The sequence below is a fragment of the Paramormyrops kingsleyae genome, chromosome 9 (assembly GCF_048594095.1).
Source record: "Paramormyrops kingsleyae isolate MSU_618 chromosome 9, PKINGS_0.4, whole genome shotgun sequence".
Classification (NCBI taxonomy): domain Eukaryota; kingdom Metazoa; phylum Chordata; class Actinopteri; order Osteoglossiformes; family Mormyridae; genus Paramormyrops; species Paramormyrops kingsleyae.
Genome location: NC_132805.1, coordinates 31855155 through 31869090, shown reverse-complemented (window position 1 = coordinate 31869090; position 13936 = coordinate 31855155). Strand labels below are relative to the sequence as shown.

Genomic DNA, 13936 nt, shown 5'->3' with positions numbered 1-13936 from the left:
CAGACACGGTTTGTCGAGGCACCAAACCTGTACTTTGCACATTTAGTATTGGTTTTGGCCACTGGCAAGCAGCAGAATAACAATATAAAGTTCAGAGCAGCATATCTGGCTCTAGAGCCGGAAAACAAGGTGAGAGAGCCCAACCAGGCATTCATCCAATTTTAAATTTGTAAAAGTATTCCATAAAATTCCATTACATTTCCATAAACTATATTTACACATATTTGCTCTGAAATGGACAAGGATGGATGGATGGATAATTACACATTGATATGTCTAACACAACCAACATTTTTCAAATATAACTTTACAATGTAATTTAAATTTAATGAACGTATGATTTTAACAACAACAGCATTTTCCTCTGAAGTAACAACCCTCGGTAAAATCGCCTGTGAACACTAGTAGCCTAAAAAAGGGTAAGTTACTTTACTTACTTTTTTTAAGTTACTTAGTATTTTTATATTTGAATTTTTAGCGAACAGAAATCGTCAACCTGCCCGTACATGGACAAACGTGCCCGTGGCAAGAGTCATCTGTGTCTGTGGAAAAACTACGTAGGGATTTTAAATACCATATTTGGTAAAAATTGCATTTTGATCACAACAGCCGTCACAATTTGCCATGCTGATGATTGCTGACTAGTAAGTCCGGCATTTTCCCGTCTTATTTGACTTCGCCGTAGTTTACGTAACTGCCTCGTCATGGTTATGACGAATGTACCGAAAATGCGGAGGGAATACTCCGTATGAGTTACCATTGCCCAATATTTATATTACACTTCCTTTAGTAAAATGCATGTTAAGACAAGGTGCAAACAGTCCAAATAGGACAAGGGCGCAACGGGAACTTGAAAAGGTCGAGCTTTTGCCGTCGTTCACCACTGTTTTCTTTTAAATAAGTTCAATATGTAACACGACATGATGGAAGAAAAAACATTGTTTTGTACAGAAAGATTATATTTGTAAACTCTAAAGCGTATGCTTTATATGAATGTAGAAATGTTAAAATATATCATAATGCTGTTACCATCAGGATGCAGTACACATTAATCAATTTAAAAATTAGTTTCAATAATGTTGTTTATTAGAATCAATGAAATATTACAAAATATCTGATGCATAACTGTCAACACTAAAGTATAAACATAAGACATGGAACACATCCATAAATACATATTTACATATCAAATGTCACATGATTAATCAGAGCCTTTGGTTCATCATACCGAATGGGAAACACAAGTTGGAGCAGAAATATCCCTTATTTATATCTGTTAAAGCCCTGTGTTCCCCCAAGTCTAATACAGTACGCAGTGCACCTCCCATAACACACAAACAAGTGAATGAAAGGTATTTCTTTAGGTTATTTATGTTGCTGCTTTAACTGTAGTTGCTGCTGCTTTTTTGAAACAGCGATATATATACACATGTATACATACATTTTTTTGCATAATAAAATGGAAGATAAAACAGAAGTTGACCACCGTTTAAAACAGGCACTGCGAGAGGAGGCACTTGTGCACCTAACATGACAGGTTTGGCATAGAGCATGGACATGGGCACACGGGTCTGGGGGAGGGGGGGACCGGGGGCGCGGGGGTAGCCGTTTATACAGTGGACTCCGGCAAGCCCGGCTCCTTCTTCTTCTTCTTCTTGCGCTTCTTCTTGCCGCGGCACGGGTTGCAGATGCAGCACATGACGCAGGGCGAGGCGAGCAGGAGGAGCGGCGATGTCACCAGCACGATGACGCTAACGCCCACCAGGATGCCGACCACCTGCCGTGGGGGACGCGCGATTCGCTAGTGAGCACGCATGGCTGCGGGGGGTGGGCAAAACATTCTGGTACACTTAAAGTATTATATATGCAAACCCATTTATACTGCAGCACGGAAAGGAAACATACCAGTCGTAAGTTTGGACACACCTACCCACAGAAAGGTTTATTTGTGCTATTCTCTACATCAGGGGTCTCCAACTCCAGTCCTGGAGAGCTACTATCCAGTAGGTTTTCTATCCTACTTTGCTTCTGATGAGCCAAACCTGGCCCTGGTATTTACCTGAGAACAGGTGTGGCTCATCAGAAGCCAGGTAGGATAGAAAACCTACTGGACGGTAGCTCTCTAGGACCGGAGTTGGAGACCCCTGCTCTACATTTTAGAATAATTATAAAGACATCAAAACTATGCCCCAGAGGTGGAGACTCGAGTCGCTGACCCATGATTCGACTTGGACTCAAGTCACAAATTTGAGGTCTTGTGACTGGACAAAAATGATGGAAAGGCTTGCACTCAACTTGGACTTGAGGGCAACTACTCAAGACTTGGATCCAACTTGGATCCTGTGACTTGACAAGACTTGAAGTCATAGTCCCCCTCTGGAGTTCAATTTCAATGTATATCAATTCTCTGCTGTCTGGATTTTCAATTGGATGAATGCAAGGTCTCCTGAGATAGTTTGCTGGAAAGATGCATCACTCTCTGCATGTACACGGATGTAAAAGCGGTATGAGGACAACCGTGAGTGGACACTCTCTTTTTAACCTACCTCTGCCTATAAAGCACGTATCCTATGATGTACTGTGGCGGGTTTTTGCAGCAGTAAGTGTTAATCAATAAAGGTAATGACTTGAGACTTGACTCTGACTTGCAATGTTTTGACTTGAAACTTGACTCGGACTCACCAAGGAATGACTTGTTCCCGTCCATGTTATGCCCTGACCAAAAAAGTATTAAAAATGTCGGGGGGGGGGGACTCTGTGGGTTGGAACTCAGAGGGCTGCTAGTTAAATCGGCAGAGTGATCCCATCATTAAGTCCTTGAGCAAGGCCCTTAACCCCAATTGCTCCAGGGACTGGTTGACCCTACTGTCTCTTCTACACCAGTTCCATGAGCTGGCCTCCTGAGATGCTTTTCCAGCTGTCCTGAAGGAGGTCCCACATATATGTTGGGCACTCATTGGCCGCTTTTCCTTCACTCTCTGGTCAAACTCCTCGAAAACCATCTATACTTTGTTTAGGTCAGGTGGCCTGGTCATGTGACATGACACTATCACTCTCCTTTTTAGGCGGCTTGGCGTGTCCAAATTTCTGACTGGTACCGTATGTGGATGTGAAATGAAAAAAGGGGCACAAATGATAAAAGTCCTATTCTGTAGTGAAATCTGGGCAAATTAACTGATTATTCTTTGGGAAATACACATCAACATCTGCTGCTAATTCTCAAAAAAAGGCAAGAAACTAGATATTTGGAACTGCCAAGGGTTAGAGACTATTATTCATTCTAAAATAACAATATTTGATGTATTATTTTCTTATTAGTAATATTTTTAATTACTGATTGTTTTACAGCCAGGGCTGTAATTTAGGAATTTTTGCTACTAGCCAACTGGGTAGTCCAACGTGCAATTGTTTTACTATCCAGTAAGCTAATGTTCAGGGTTTTGTACTCGCCTCAGGCAAGTGGGCGAGCCCTGTGTACAACCCCAACAGCTACGACCATAAACGTAGATTATATCTGATTGCTATCAGACGTCATGTGTTTTCCTCGGGTCAGGTTAGGAATCGGTTGATTCATTTGAGTGAGCAAACGGAAAATCCCAGTACAGATGGGAATGGGAGTGCATGCTCCTAGGAGTGACAGCCAGTAGGCGGTACAGTGTAGCATGATCATCTTGTCACCTGTGTCCTGTTCCACATGACGGATGCCCGTGAGTGACCCAGCTTATTCCTGCATGGTCCCTTGTCATAGTGACGTAGGAATATGTCCCCCTGTAAGACAGCCACCAATGAACACATCAGCGCATACACCTCTCATTTGCATTTTATTCGCTGGCTGCTAGCCTTGAATGAACGTCTTTCATGAAAGGACCTCCATCACTGTCCTTGCAGAATATACACTACTCTGTCAGCACAGGTGAGAAATACATTACCACACACATGAGTAAGACATGAGTAAGTGTACATCAGTAGATGCATTACAAAATTCACTGGCGATGTCTGTCACACAACGGTAGGGCGGCATTTTCGTCAAAGTCTGATCGAATCGGTGTGTCAGATGCCGAGAATTCAGATCATAAGAGTGCAGTTATGAAAAGTTAGCTAACAAAGGCAGGATGCTCTTTGTTCCTTCTCCCGCCCTCAGAAGAACTCAACAGATGTGCGATAAAACATTACCGGAGCGAGAACGGAGCCCCCCCCCCCGCCCCGCACAGGTACCACTGGGCCTTACGTCCAAGTTCTGGAGGCAGTACCAGCAGAAGGTGTGCTTGCAGCTCTTGCAGAGCATCTGGGCACAGCCCTGGTTCCGCTCGATGTAAACCCCGCACATTGGGCACTGCTTTATGGACACGTCCACCTCTGTGCTCGAGTGGACGCTGCAGACACAAGAATCGGCATCAGGCTCCACCTCAGCGTCACGGGAGACGATCTGCTTCGTCCGGAACGTTAAATGGCAAACTTTCAAAGCAAACATAAACCCAGCCACCCCCTGGCCCTCGGGGGATATCTGACCGCTCGTATTTTGCAAGTGAGTCTAAGCAAATGGTAATATATGAACCACAAGTGCTCATAGCATTTAAGTAAAAGATGGTTTTCCGGCTTCCATGCCCGCTGGCAGGGCTGGGCCCGTGGCGTACGCGGGCTACGCAGCTGCTTAGAGCCCAGTGGGCACCAGGGCTGAGAAAAAGTGCTGGGCTCAGTGAGTAACTGAGTAGCTCAGTGAGTAACTGAGAAGACAGGTTGAAAAATAAATCAGAAAGGGGCAGCACAGAGGAACAAGGACAGAGCTGGATAGTGGCGCGATCTGACCTGCCGGGCTCAGATGGGGAGGCCAGGGGCCGGTGCTCTGAGCAGATGTGGCCCTCCTCCCAGGGGCCCCTACACAGAGAGCAGAAAACGGCATGGCAGGCTGGACAGGGCACGGACGTGGGCTCGCCCGCGGCACTGGGCTGCACACGACACACGGCCTGGCACTCCAATACTGGGCACCAGGTTTTACTGGGGTCCAGCTGCACACCTGTGAAGGAGAAAATCGTGTTCAGTCATGGAAACTGACACCCGCAAAGAGGCTCCGTGGCTACAGGCGCATGCTCTCTGTTTGACCACGCAAACCCAAAATTATCCAGTAACTAAGATATCAACAGCATAAGCCAAGCGGCGGGTTCCTTGATAGCTGATTCTCTTCAGAAGCTCCTCACGCAATGCTATCAGATTTCCAGGTATCAGACATATTTCACTACAACCCATTTTGCCAAGGACGTGCTACTGGACGGTACCTCTCTCGAATTTCAGCCGCTGGTAGAGTTGAACTTGGTCTGCGGAAGCAAAGCTGGCAATCTGCAAGAACCGGGTGGGGGGGTGCAATGCGTTTGACGGGTTATTATTAGATTCAAGAGAAACATGGAACATTTCAGAGAGATACAGACAAACCTTTTTTTGGACCATGGAATTGCACTGCACAAGTGTTTTAAATAAACAAAAAGCTTTGTGTACATACTGTACTGTCATATCTCAAGTGGACGAACGTGACATCCGGCAACATGGCCCGCGAAGCATGTCTCAAAATACAGAAATAAGTAACCCAGCCTTGGAGTGGACTGTTGTCAAAACAGCCAAACCGTGACATATTGACCATTGAGGGAAATGTTCTTGTCAAACTCTAACCAAAGTCAAACGGGTGGGCCTTAACCAGGCTTCATAAAAGGGGATCCCTACTCAATCGTCATGGAAACGGCATATTTCTTTTATAGACTTTAACTCGCCCGTGTGAATAAGGAGAGAAAACAAAAATCAAGCATTCCTGACTTATCTGGAGCTAGTCAGTGTTACAGACAGACCCCCCCCCCCCCCCAATAGAGTACCTCAGAGTCTAGGAGGGCCCCGCTCTTCAGGCAAGCCATGTCGGGGCAGGTAATGGAGGTTCCCCCACCCTCACGAATCGCCAGCTGTACATATTGCTGCAGGCACTGGAAAGGGGAACCAACATCATTTGCCAAATATTTGTCTTAAAGGCGTTACCTGTCTGACGTTTACCTTGGGTTTAAAGGCAGGTGCTGAGTTATACGCAAGGTAATGGGAAAAAAAAACATTTTGAGACAAGGTGACCTTTGTAAGCATTATAACATTTATGGGTTTGATGTCCTAATTACACTCGGCAGGGAAATTACTTTCACGGTTGCAATCGAAGGGGTAAGTTTCCTACTCGGAGTGCAATGAGAAACCTGATCTTTGTGTAAATAGCAGATATGCCTCACCAAGCAAAGCCAAAGGTCTTACGAGGTCCTTTTGTGATTTGTTTACAGTGGCCTGGGTATCTGATTACCTGAGACCAGGTTTGAAAGCTGTGAAGTATCTTATATCAAGCACATTTAAATCACGGCTATAGCGGGTAAAATGTGTTACACAGGATCATGAAACTACAGCCCAGTTTAAAGACAATGTGCCAAATCATTTTAAAAAACCTATTCTGAAGCATGAATCTCCAATCTGAATACTCAATCCACAAGATGAATAGGGCCAAATAAAATCTATAAAATTAAGCAAGGCTTGCTGATTTTTTGATTACGCAGCTGGCTAAAATAAGCATTTAAGAGTGTCTTAAATTACACAGCTTGCACAGTAATTCTAGATTTTCACCCACTGATTTAGCAGTTTTTGTTGAATCTAAAGTACTCCCCTCAGCAGTACAACATCAAGACACTTCCTAGGGATTTTTCGGCAAAATTTACATTAAATCCTACTTCCTGAAATCACCAGCGTTACTTTCCGCTCAGTTACTGGTGTGGCCAGTTGAGGTTTCACCTATAGTGCACCAACAGTGCTAAAGGACCTTCACGGGACCACGGAGCCAGGACCCACCCAGGTGCAGAAAATGCAGCCGCAGGTCTGCAGTCTGCTCATCGCAGCTGATGCGCAGTCGGTGAGGCACAGCTTGCAGAACATCCGCGTCTGCGAGGTGCCGGGGTCTGTCGGGGACTCGCTGCTGATTTCTGGGGTGGGATCCATCTCGCGTGCTTCTTGTTTTAGCTCGGCAGGCGCAAATGCAGGGAAGATGTATACTCCATACTTCTGCCAGGAACAGAAAGGTCGCCCCCAACTGTTAGGGGACAGGCACTGCAATCGCACAAAAAACAGGTTCCCTGTTTCTTGCGAAGACGAAGCAGGTCTAGAACCAGATAACTACAGGATATTGGTGATGCTTAGTTGTTAGCTTCTCAGTAAAGAAAACACTGGCCTTTGCTTCCTCTGTGAGGAAACCACCTGTTGCTCAATGTGAACCAAGCCCATCTGTGATTAATCAAATATATTCGGTAGATTTAAAACCAGTGAAATTCAACAGTGTGCTTGGGTTTCTTTTAGTAAAGACCTAAAGTGTATTTACATTTTATTATCAAATATAATTCTGTATCACACACTCTTAGCCTTGGGTGGTGGAGAATGTAACATAAAAAGCTGTCGGTTCTAGAGAAATTAAGCCATAATATTATGGTTTTCATTGCACAAGTGAGTTTAGTGACTTGTTGAATTAATTATTGGTTTTATTTTCCTAAAGCAGCTCACTACTTCTCATCTGGTGCTTCAAACAGTAAAGAATGTAATGATTTCAGAACCATTTGGGCTTTACTGGATCCTAAGTAAACCGAAGTTAATCCTAGATAAATTAATCTTCATCGGCCTGGAATTGAAAGATTTCCTCCACAGCTTCCCGCTAGAGATATTCTTCAGCGAATCCTTGACAGGTGGGCCTAAGTGTGCCCGTACAGATGGGTCAGTACACCTTCAATGACGCACTTCGCAGTATGACCCCCGCTGTCCTACACGCCCCCAGGGAACACTCTGACCGGCGCTGGGCAGATAAATCACCACACTAACCGTGCATAGAGACAATGATGAGAATCAATTCCATACAATCCGGTCAAAAAAGCTGAGGGGAGCCGAGGTCTAATCTCGGATCAAAGCGGATTAGACTGATGAAAATTGCGAAGGTAACAGACAGCTCCCTCCCCGGCGACTGGAAACCTGCTGATCGCATGTTACCGGTATCTCCACTGCATTACTTCCGGCAGTTTAATAAAGGGGGAAATTAATAATCGGATGGTGGGCTGGGACACCCCCACGAATGTGCATATTGATTTCTGCACTGTCATTGTCCTGCGGTGTGAAACGGCTGAATACGGCGTCGTGCGCACAGCGTCCCGGCAGGACCGCGCGATTCACCGCAAACGACCCGATCCATCAATGCAGCGACGCGCCGTGGAGTCCCTGGGTCCCCGGCTTCAGGGGACCCAGGAACTCCACGGAGGACTTCACGAGGAAAGGTCAAGTGCAATTTGAGAACACTTATTATATTATGGGCTAGCAAATAGGACAAAAGCTGTATCTGATGCAAAGCGGGGCTCACTTGCCACCCAGAAATTTACAACCGCAGTATTACAGGGCAAAGCTATGAGATGAAACCAACACAAAACAAAAATCCACCGGAAAAACAAAGAGTGCCGTGCAGTTCTTATATACAACAACAAACGGGTTTTTATTAAGTGCCACATTTAAATAGTCGAGTATTTAATATCCATTTAATGATGTTTTAACTGTACCCCGGAAGGCGGTTGGTCATCACACATGAATTAAATGAAATTGTGCAGATGACTGTACTAGGAATACAATTCACCCTGATTTATAAAAATGCAATAGCTATGGTAACATCTGAGAGCTATGAGTGGGTCATTCCTAAGAATGTTACAGAAGAAACATGCCCCCCCCCAACTTTTAACAAAAACTGATCAAAACAACCAGAAGAGTAGAGAAACATGCATATTTTCGCAGCCCCAACGCTAGGAAGATCTAATCCGCTTCAGATCGGCGAAGATTATGCCAGATTTCGTCCTTTTCGTTATAAGAAGACCTTATTTTTTATTCTAACACCCGTTTCATATTAAAAGGCCCATCTGACTATGATTAAGCGGCACGAAAATGTTGCACTGGTAGGTTCCGCGACCTTCCAACAAACGGATAATGCCGCGTATGGAAGACGATAATTAGGAGTAACCAAGCATCCAGGAGGCACCGGGTAAAAAAAACCCAGCTTCCGTCGATGCAGCGATAGGATAAACAGTGCGGATGAAGGAGCCGCATGCATATCGCCCTCACCTCACCGCGCCCGGCAGCCGCTCCTCGCCCGTCCCGCCGCCGCAGTGCTGGCGCATCGGGGTGTCTGCAGACGAGCACGCCAGGCGACGCCAACGCACACCTACCGAAAACGGCCGCGGCCACCTCCAGCCGCCCGACGCCGAGAGCCGCAAAGTCCGCTCCCCTGCAGTCAGGGCGCCTATGCTGTAAATACCCCCAGCCCCGATCTCGGCGCCAGGGTAAAATACAGCACTTCCTACTTCCTCATCCAGCATAGAAGCCAAGCTGCTTTTTCTTTTAACTCCTTGTGTATTGATGCACCATAACACGGATGGGTGATAAAGCCTTTTAAAGACTACATGCAAATAGATACTGTTATAATTCTTAAACGTCTCATTTGCTTGTTTTGGATAATATATGAGCTACATATTATTGGCCTATATATATTAATACAGCCAAACCAGAGCAAAATTATGAACATCATGGATAATAAACTCTTATAATAACAGCATTTTAAATGAAGATTATTACCATTATATTTATTTTATAGGAATAGTTAAAAACGGTTTGTACCTGAGAAATTTCTTTCCTAATTCTTACATTCTCGTGTGTTTTTGTGTAAATGGGGTTTATGCTGAAAAGCCATTACATTGATATGTGTTAGGAATTAATATAGTGATTTACCTGTTGTGTCCCGACGATGTGCTGGGTAAGTCCATTCTTTGCCGATGCTGTCCTTAAAATATATCACGGAAACCGGACAGGTGGCATTGTTCAAAACAGGGAATTACCGCCCCCTGTGAACTCAGCGTAGAGACGCCTCCTTCCTCAGCGCGCTGCCTAATTAGTCATTTTTTGGGGTTTCTTATACATTATTATGTATTTTTATTATGTATCATTTATAGGAGTATAGCTACTAATCATTCTGTCAAATAGGCCTAATATATGAAGTCCAGTGTGGGACACAGGCCTAACTGTTAAATAAGGAATAATGACCTGACAGTAATGACGTTAACAGAACAAATCGGTCATTTAAATATTGATAAGTTTGGAGGCAATGTAATTTAATGTTAAATAAAGTTAAGCCGAAAGTTAGAAGGTTAAATGTATTCGACCTTCTGTACGTTTTTTAGGCAGAGATCCAAACAGGCAGTAAGGATCATAGATGTAAAAGCAATTGCACCCCCTACTGATCAGATAAAAATTCTACTCCGACATATTGAGTCTGATACAGTGTAATTATATTGTAAAGTTTAATTTGTAATTTTGGCATGTTAGCCATAACAATGTATAACAATAATTTATTGTAAATGTATTTACTATTTTTACAAATATATTTATCTTGATGAATGACTGGTTGGGCTGTCTTTTTGTGTCTTTTTAATATAATTATTCAACAAAATCCACAGAATTATTTCATTGAAATAAAGATGATGATCAAATATGGCCTACTGTACTTTACTGAGAAATAATGTTCTCAGCAAGTATTTTATAAGCACTTAATTTTACACCATTATCAGTTTAGATTTTAAAAAAGTTATTTGGAAAAATTAAGTTTTATGTTTACCCGAGTTACTCTGCCTTCAGAAGCAAAACAATACATCGTATCAAATAGGAAAACAAACTGTTGAGCACTTTTTAATATGTTTTCTAATAAAAAAAAAACCCTTTACTTTTTCAATATCTTCATTTATGTTCCAGCTTCTCCATGGTTATCTCTTCCATTCTCCTATTTTCTCCTTCCTTCCCGGAAAAGTACAGTCACTCTATCCACGATTGCTGAAAGCTCTCTGCCTGAGGCAGCAGTATCACAATCTGATGTTTGGCTCCAGCACCTACGAAGCATGTTTGGATTACAGCTGACTCTGAAGAGAGCGAGAGCTTCTTGCTGACCGGAAAGTTACCCGCCGTGGGTCTGCTTCCTGCCAGCTTGAGAGTTTTTTTTATGGACCTGAGAGAAAATGAAAAAAAACAAGATTGAGAAATTGAAACACGGTCTATTTAAATAGCATATTGACTGTAAACCTTTTGACATAATGGAAGCTGCATTTATAAATAGCATTTAATTCTCTGCTGATTGAGACACCATTGCTATTCTAATTAATGGCAAAGATGAAGATTGTTACCTATTGTACCAAATTTTATTTGGAGCTTTATTGTAGGTTGCCGGGGAGACTATTACAGTTATCACACAGACAGGGGCGTGGGGGTGGGGTTCGGGCAGGCAGGGGGAACGTCTAGTTCCAAATATTTAATTTGGATTCATGAATACCCCTGAATAAATAGGCCTTTTTACATAAATTATTAAGTTGCCCCTCCTATGCCTTTGCATACAGATCTGGAAATGGGGAATAGTATAAATCTGACACCTGGCAGGTAAAGGACTTTTAAAGGATATTGTTTGCTAATTAAATCAATGGGGGGGGGCTGGTCTTCTTTGACACACTGCATAATGACTCATATTTATAACGAGCAAAACCTGCAAGGCGAGATATATCTATACCCCCATCTGAATTTTCATCTGATGCAACAATTCCCCACGGTAATCAACGATGCTGCATTCATCAGAGGATCCAGTTACCAAGAACGTGGTTGTTATGGTCGAGAGTAGTTGGTTAGGCATCTGTTTCCTGGGCTCTGTTGATTTGGCCCTGACCTTGCAATCTGACTCTTCCACTTGTGCTGAATGATCCAAAAGAATTCCCTGGCCAGCCTTGGACGTTCCGCGGTTTTTAAAGAGGCCGCTTATCTCATCAAAACGTCCCCGTCTTCCCATCTATTGCTCCGGAGCTTCAGCGGTACACTCTGCGATGATGTCATCACTCCTCCAGGATTAATTACGGGTTAGCTGAGGTGATACTGGGATCTAAAGAGATCCTGTTTTTTCAGATTATCAGATCATAAGCTCCATGAACAGCTCTGTGTATGATGAGCATTGAAGATCTAGGTACCATGAATACAATACTGTCACGAAAAGACTCATATACTCCGTATAGTTAGTACTGTCTTGAGATAAATGCATACCTACCTTTTAAATAAATATCTAGGAAAAAAAACAACTTCTGAAAATGTAAATAAGACTAATTTTTGCAGTGATCTGCAAAACAATGAACAGGTCTAGTGCATAAATCTGTCGAATTATTATAACGAACACGAGCTAATGCCTATGGCATGAGGTCTTATAATGACCCATAACAATTACGCTTACCTTCATCTATCCAGTCTAAAAAAGAAACCGCGTTTGTACATCCCAAACCACACCGGCCAACAAGGCGAATTCTGGTCCTAATGATGTCAACTTATTTACAGAACAAGGACGTCTGAATACATGTGTTTGGCAATCGGCTTTCTAGTATGGGGTTATTCTTAACAAACATTTTAAATAATACAGATCGATAGATGCGTAAAGTTCAACACGGAAAGAAGACACAACTAAATATAGGCCTATGGTCGATATAGAGAATCAAAACTGCAGGAAAAAATATATAAAAAATATTGCATCTAAAATAACTTTAAAAATTTGAAATCTTTCTTTCTACAAGCATGCGTGTGCGCCTATCGTGTAGCACTCGCGGAGCTCGCGGTTAAATCGACATGTGCAGGGCGCCCTTTCGGTCTCCGCATCTTGGTTGTAAACCAATCTGTCAGCCGCCATAATGAACATATTTGTCGTCATGCGGTGAAGTAAAAATAGAGTCGTGATCTGATTTAAGAAGGATCGGGAGTATCACGATGAAGTATAGACTACTATCATCTAGGAGAAGACCCAAGAGACTCGACGGGCTTCGGGGCCACTTCCTTCTCCGCGATGAACTGCTTGAGCAGGAAAGAGCACTCCTATCTGGTCAATGCCCACTGCGAGGTAGAAGAGAGCAATGTGGAGAAAAGGGAGGGCTGTTATTTTGCCTGGCTGGACCTGGTGATGGAAACAAGACCAGAACAAAAGTAAGTCTACTGATTATCTCCTGTTGCAAGAAATCGGCGCTTTGTCGAGAACTTTTTCAGCTTAGCGAAGATATTGGTGTCATTCGTTCTTGATTTAAACTGGTAGAGTTCTTGATAAAGTGCCGAATATAAATGATGAACGTAATGCCACCTGGATATTTTATATGAAAAATGTGCCGTGCAGACTAACACTGCAGTTACATCAGTACACTATACGTAATGTTATAAACTTAAAGTATTGTAGGTGTCCTGTAATGGCTGTGGCTCGTAGATAGAACAAACGGATTCATTTTCAATCACTGATTATAAAACGGTCTATGACAGTCGCATATCGTTATAACATCCCGTTTTTCCTTTTTTGTTTGCTGTCCTTAGCACAACTTTATCTGAAAATATGACCCGGCCAAAAGAGAGCTACACTCAGAGGCAAGTGGATCACTTTTTAGTGCAAAGGTCCCTGGACCAGAGGATCCGAATGGGCAGGCTGGGGCAGAGAATGGAAGAGTATCATCTGCCGTACCGGAATGTGCTCCCAGTGCCCATGTTCGTGCCCTGGAATGTGGCATCGCTCCGGGACTCGCAGCGCACGCCCACCCCTGAGCTGGAGAGAGGGCGGTCAAACGGCTTGTGTGCAGACAAGAAAGATGTCTCAGAGATCACAAAAGACATACCCAAAGTCGTCCAGCCAAGCCGGGTGGACTTCCGAGCGTCTCTTCTTATCAGCCCTCCAGGAGAATCAATCCGGACACTGCAGAGACGCTAGGGACAGCTTGCGGCCGCCTGTTAATTGTGTCCAACACTCGGATTTTGGATCGGGTGAAATTAAATAGGTCTATAAAAATGCATAAAATCTCATTATGTATTCTAA

The 13936-nt window shown here is 43.5% G+C and overlaps 2 protein-coding genes across 4 annotated transcripts; one reads left to right on the top strand and one right to left on the bottom strand.

The window, feature by feature from the left end:
• Nucleotides 1-1064: 1064 nt before the first annotated feature.
• On the bottom strand, nucleotides 1065-9931 carry rnf144b (ring finger protein 144B). 3 transcript variants are annotated; one of them, XM_023815517.2, is made up of 8 exons: nucleotides 9808-9931; nucleotides 6856-7065; nucleotides 5859-5963; nucleotides 5274-5334; nucleotides 4807-5014; nucleotides 4229-4373; nucleotides 3679-3768; nucleotides 1065-1777 (listed from the first exon to the last, which is right to left on the bottom strand). In XM_023815517.2, the coding sequence occupies exons 2-8, from the start codon at nucleotides 7000-7002 to the stop codon at nucleotides 1610-1612; spliced, it is 924 nt and encodes a 307-aa protein (XP_023671285.1). In that variant the 5' UTR covers nucleotides 7003-7065; nucleotides 9808-9931; the 3' UTR covers nucleotides 1065-1609. The 3 variants fall into 3 exon arrangements, with proteins under 3 accessions (XP_023671285.1, XP_023671269.1, XP_023671276.1); XM_023815501.2 differs by lacking the exon at nucleotides 9808-9931 and adding an exon at nucleotides 9249-9516; XM_023815508.1 differs by lacking the exon at nucleotides 9808-9931 and adding an exon at nucleotides 9145-9387.
• Nucleotides 9932-12803: 2872 nt separating this feature from the next.
• On the top strand, nucleotides 12804-13936 carry LOC111844156 (telethonin). The gene is made up of 2 exons (XM_023812374.2): nucleotides 12804-13068; nucleotides 13444-13936. The coding sequence occupies exons 1-2, from the start codon at nucleotides 12932-12934 to the stop codon at nucleotides 13829-13831; spliced, it is 525 nt and encodes a 174-aa protein (XP_023668142.1). The 5' UTR covers nucleotides 12804-12931; the 3' UTR covers nucleotides 13832-13936.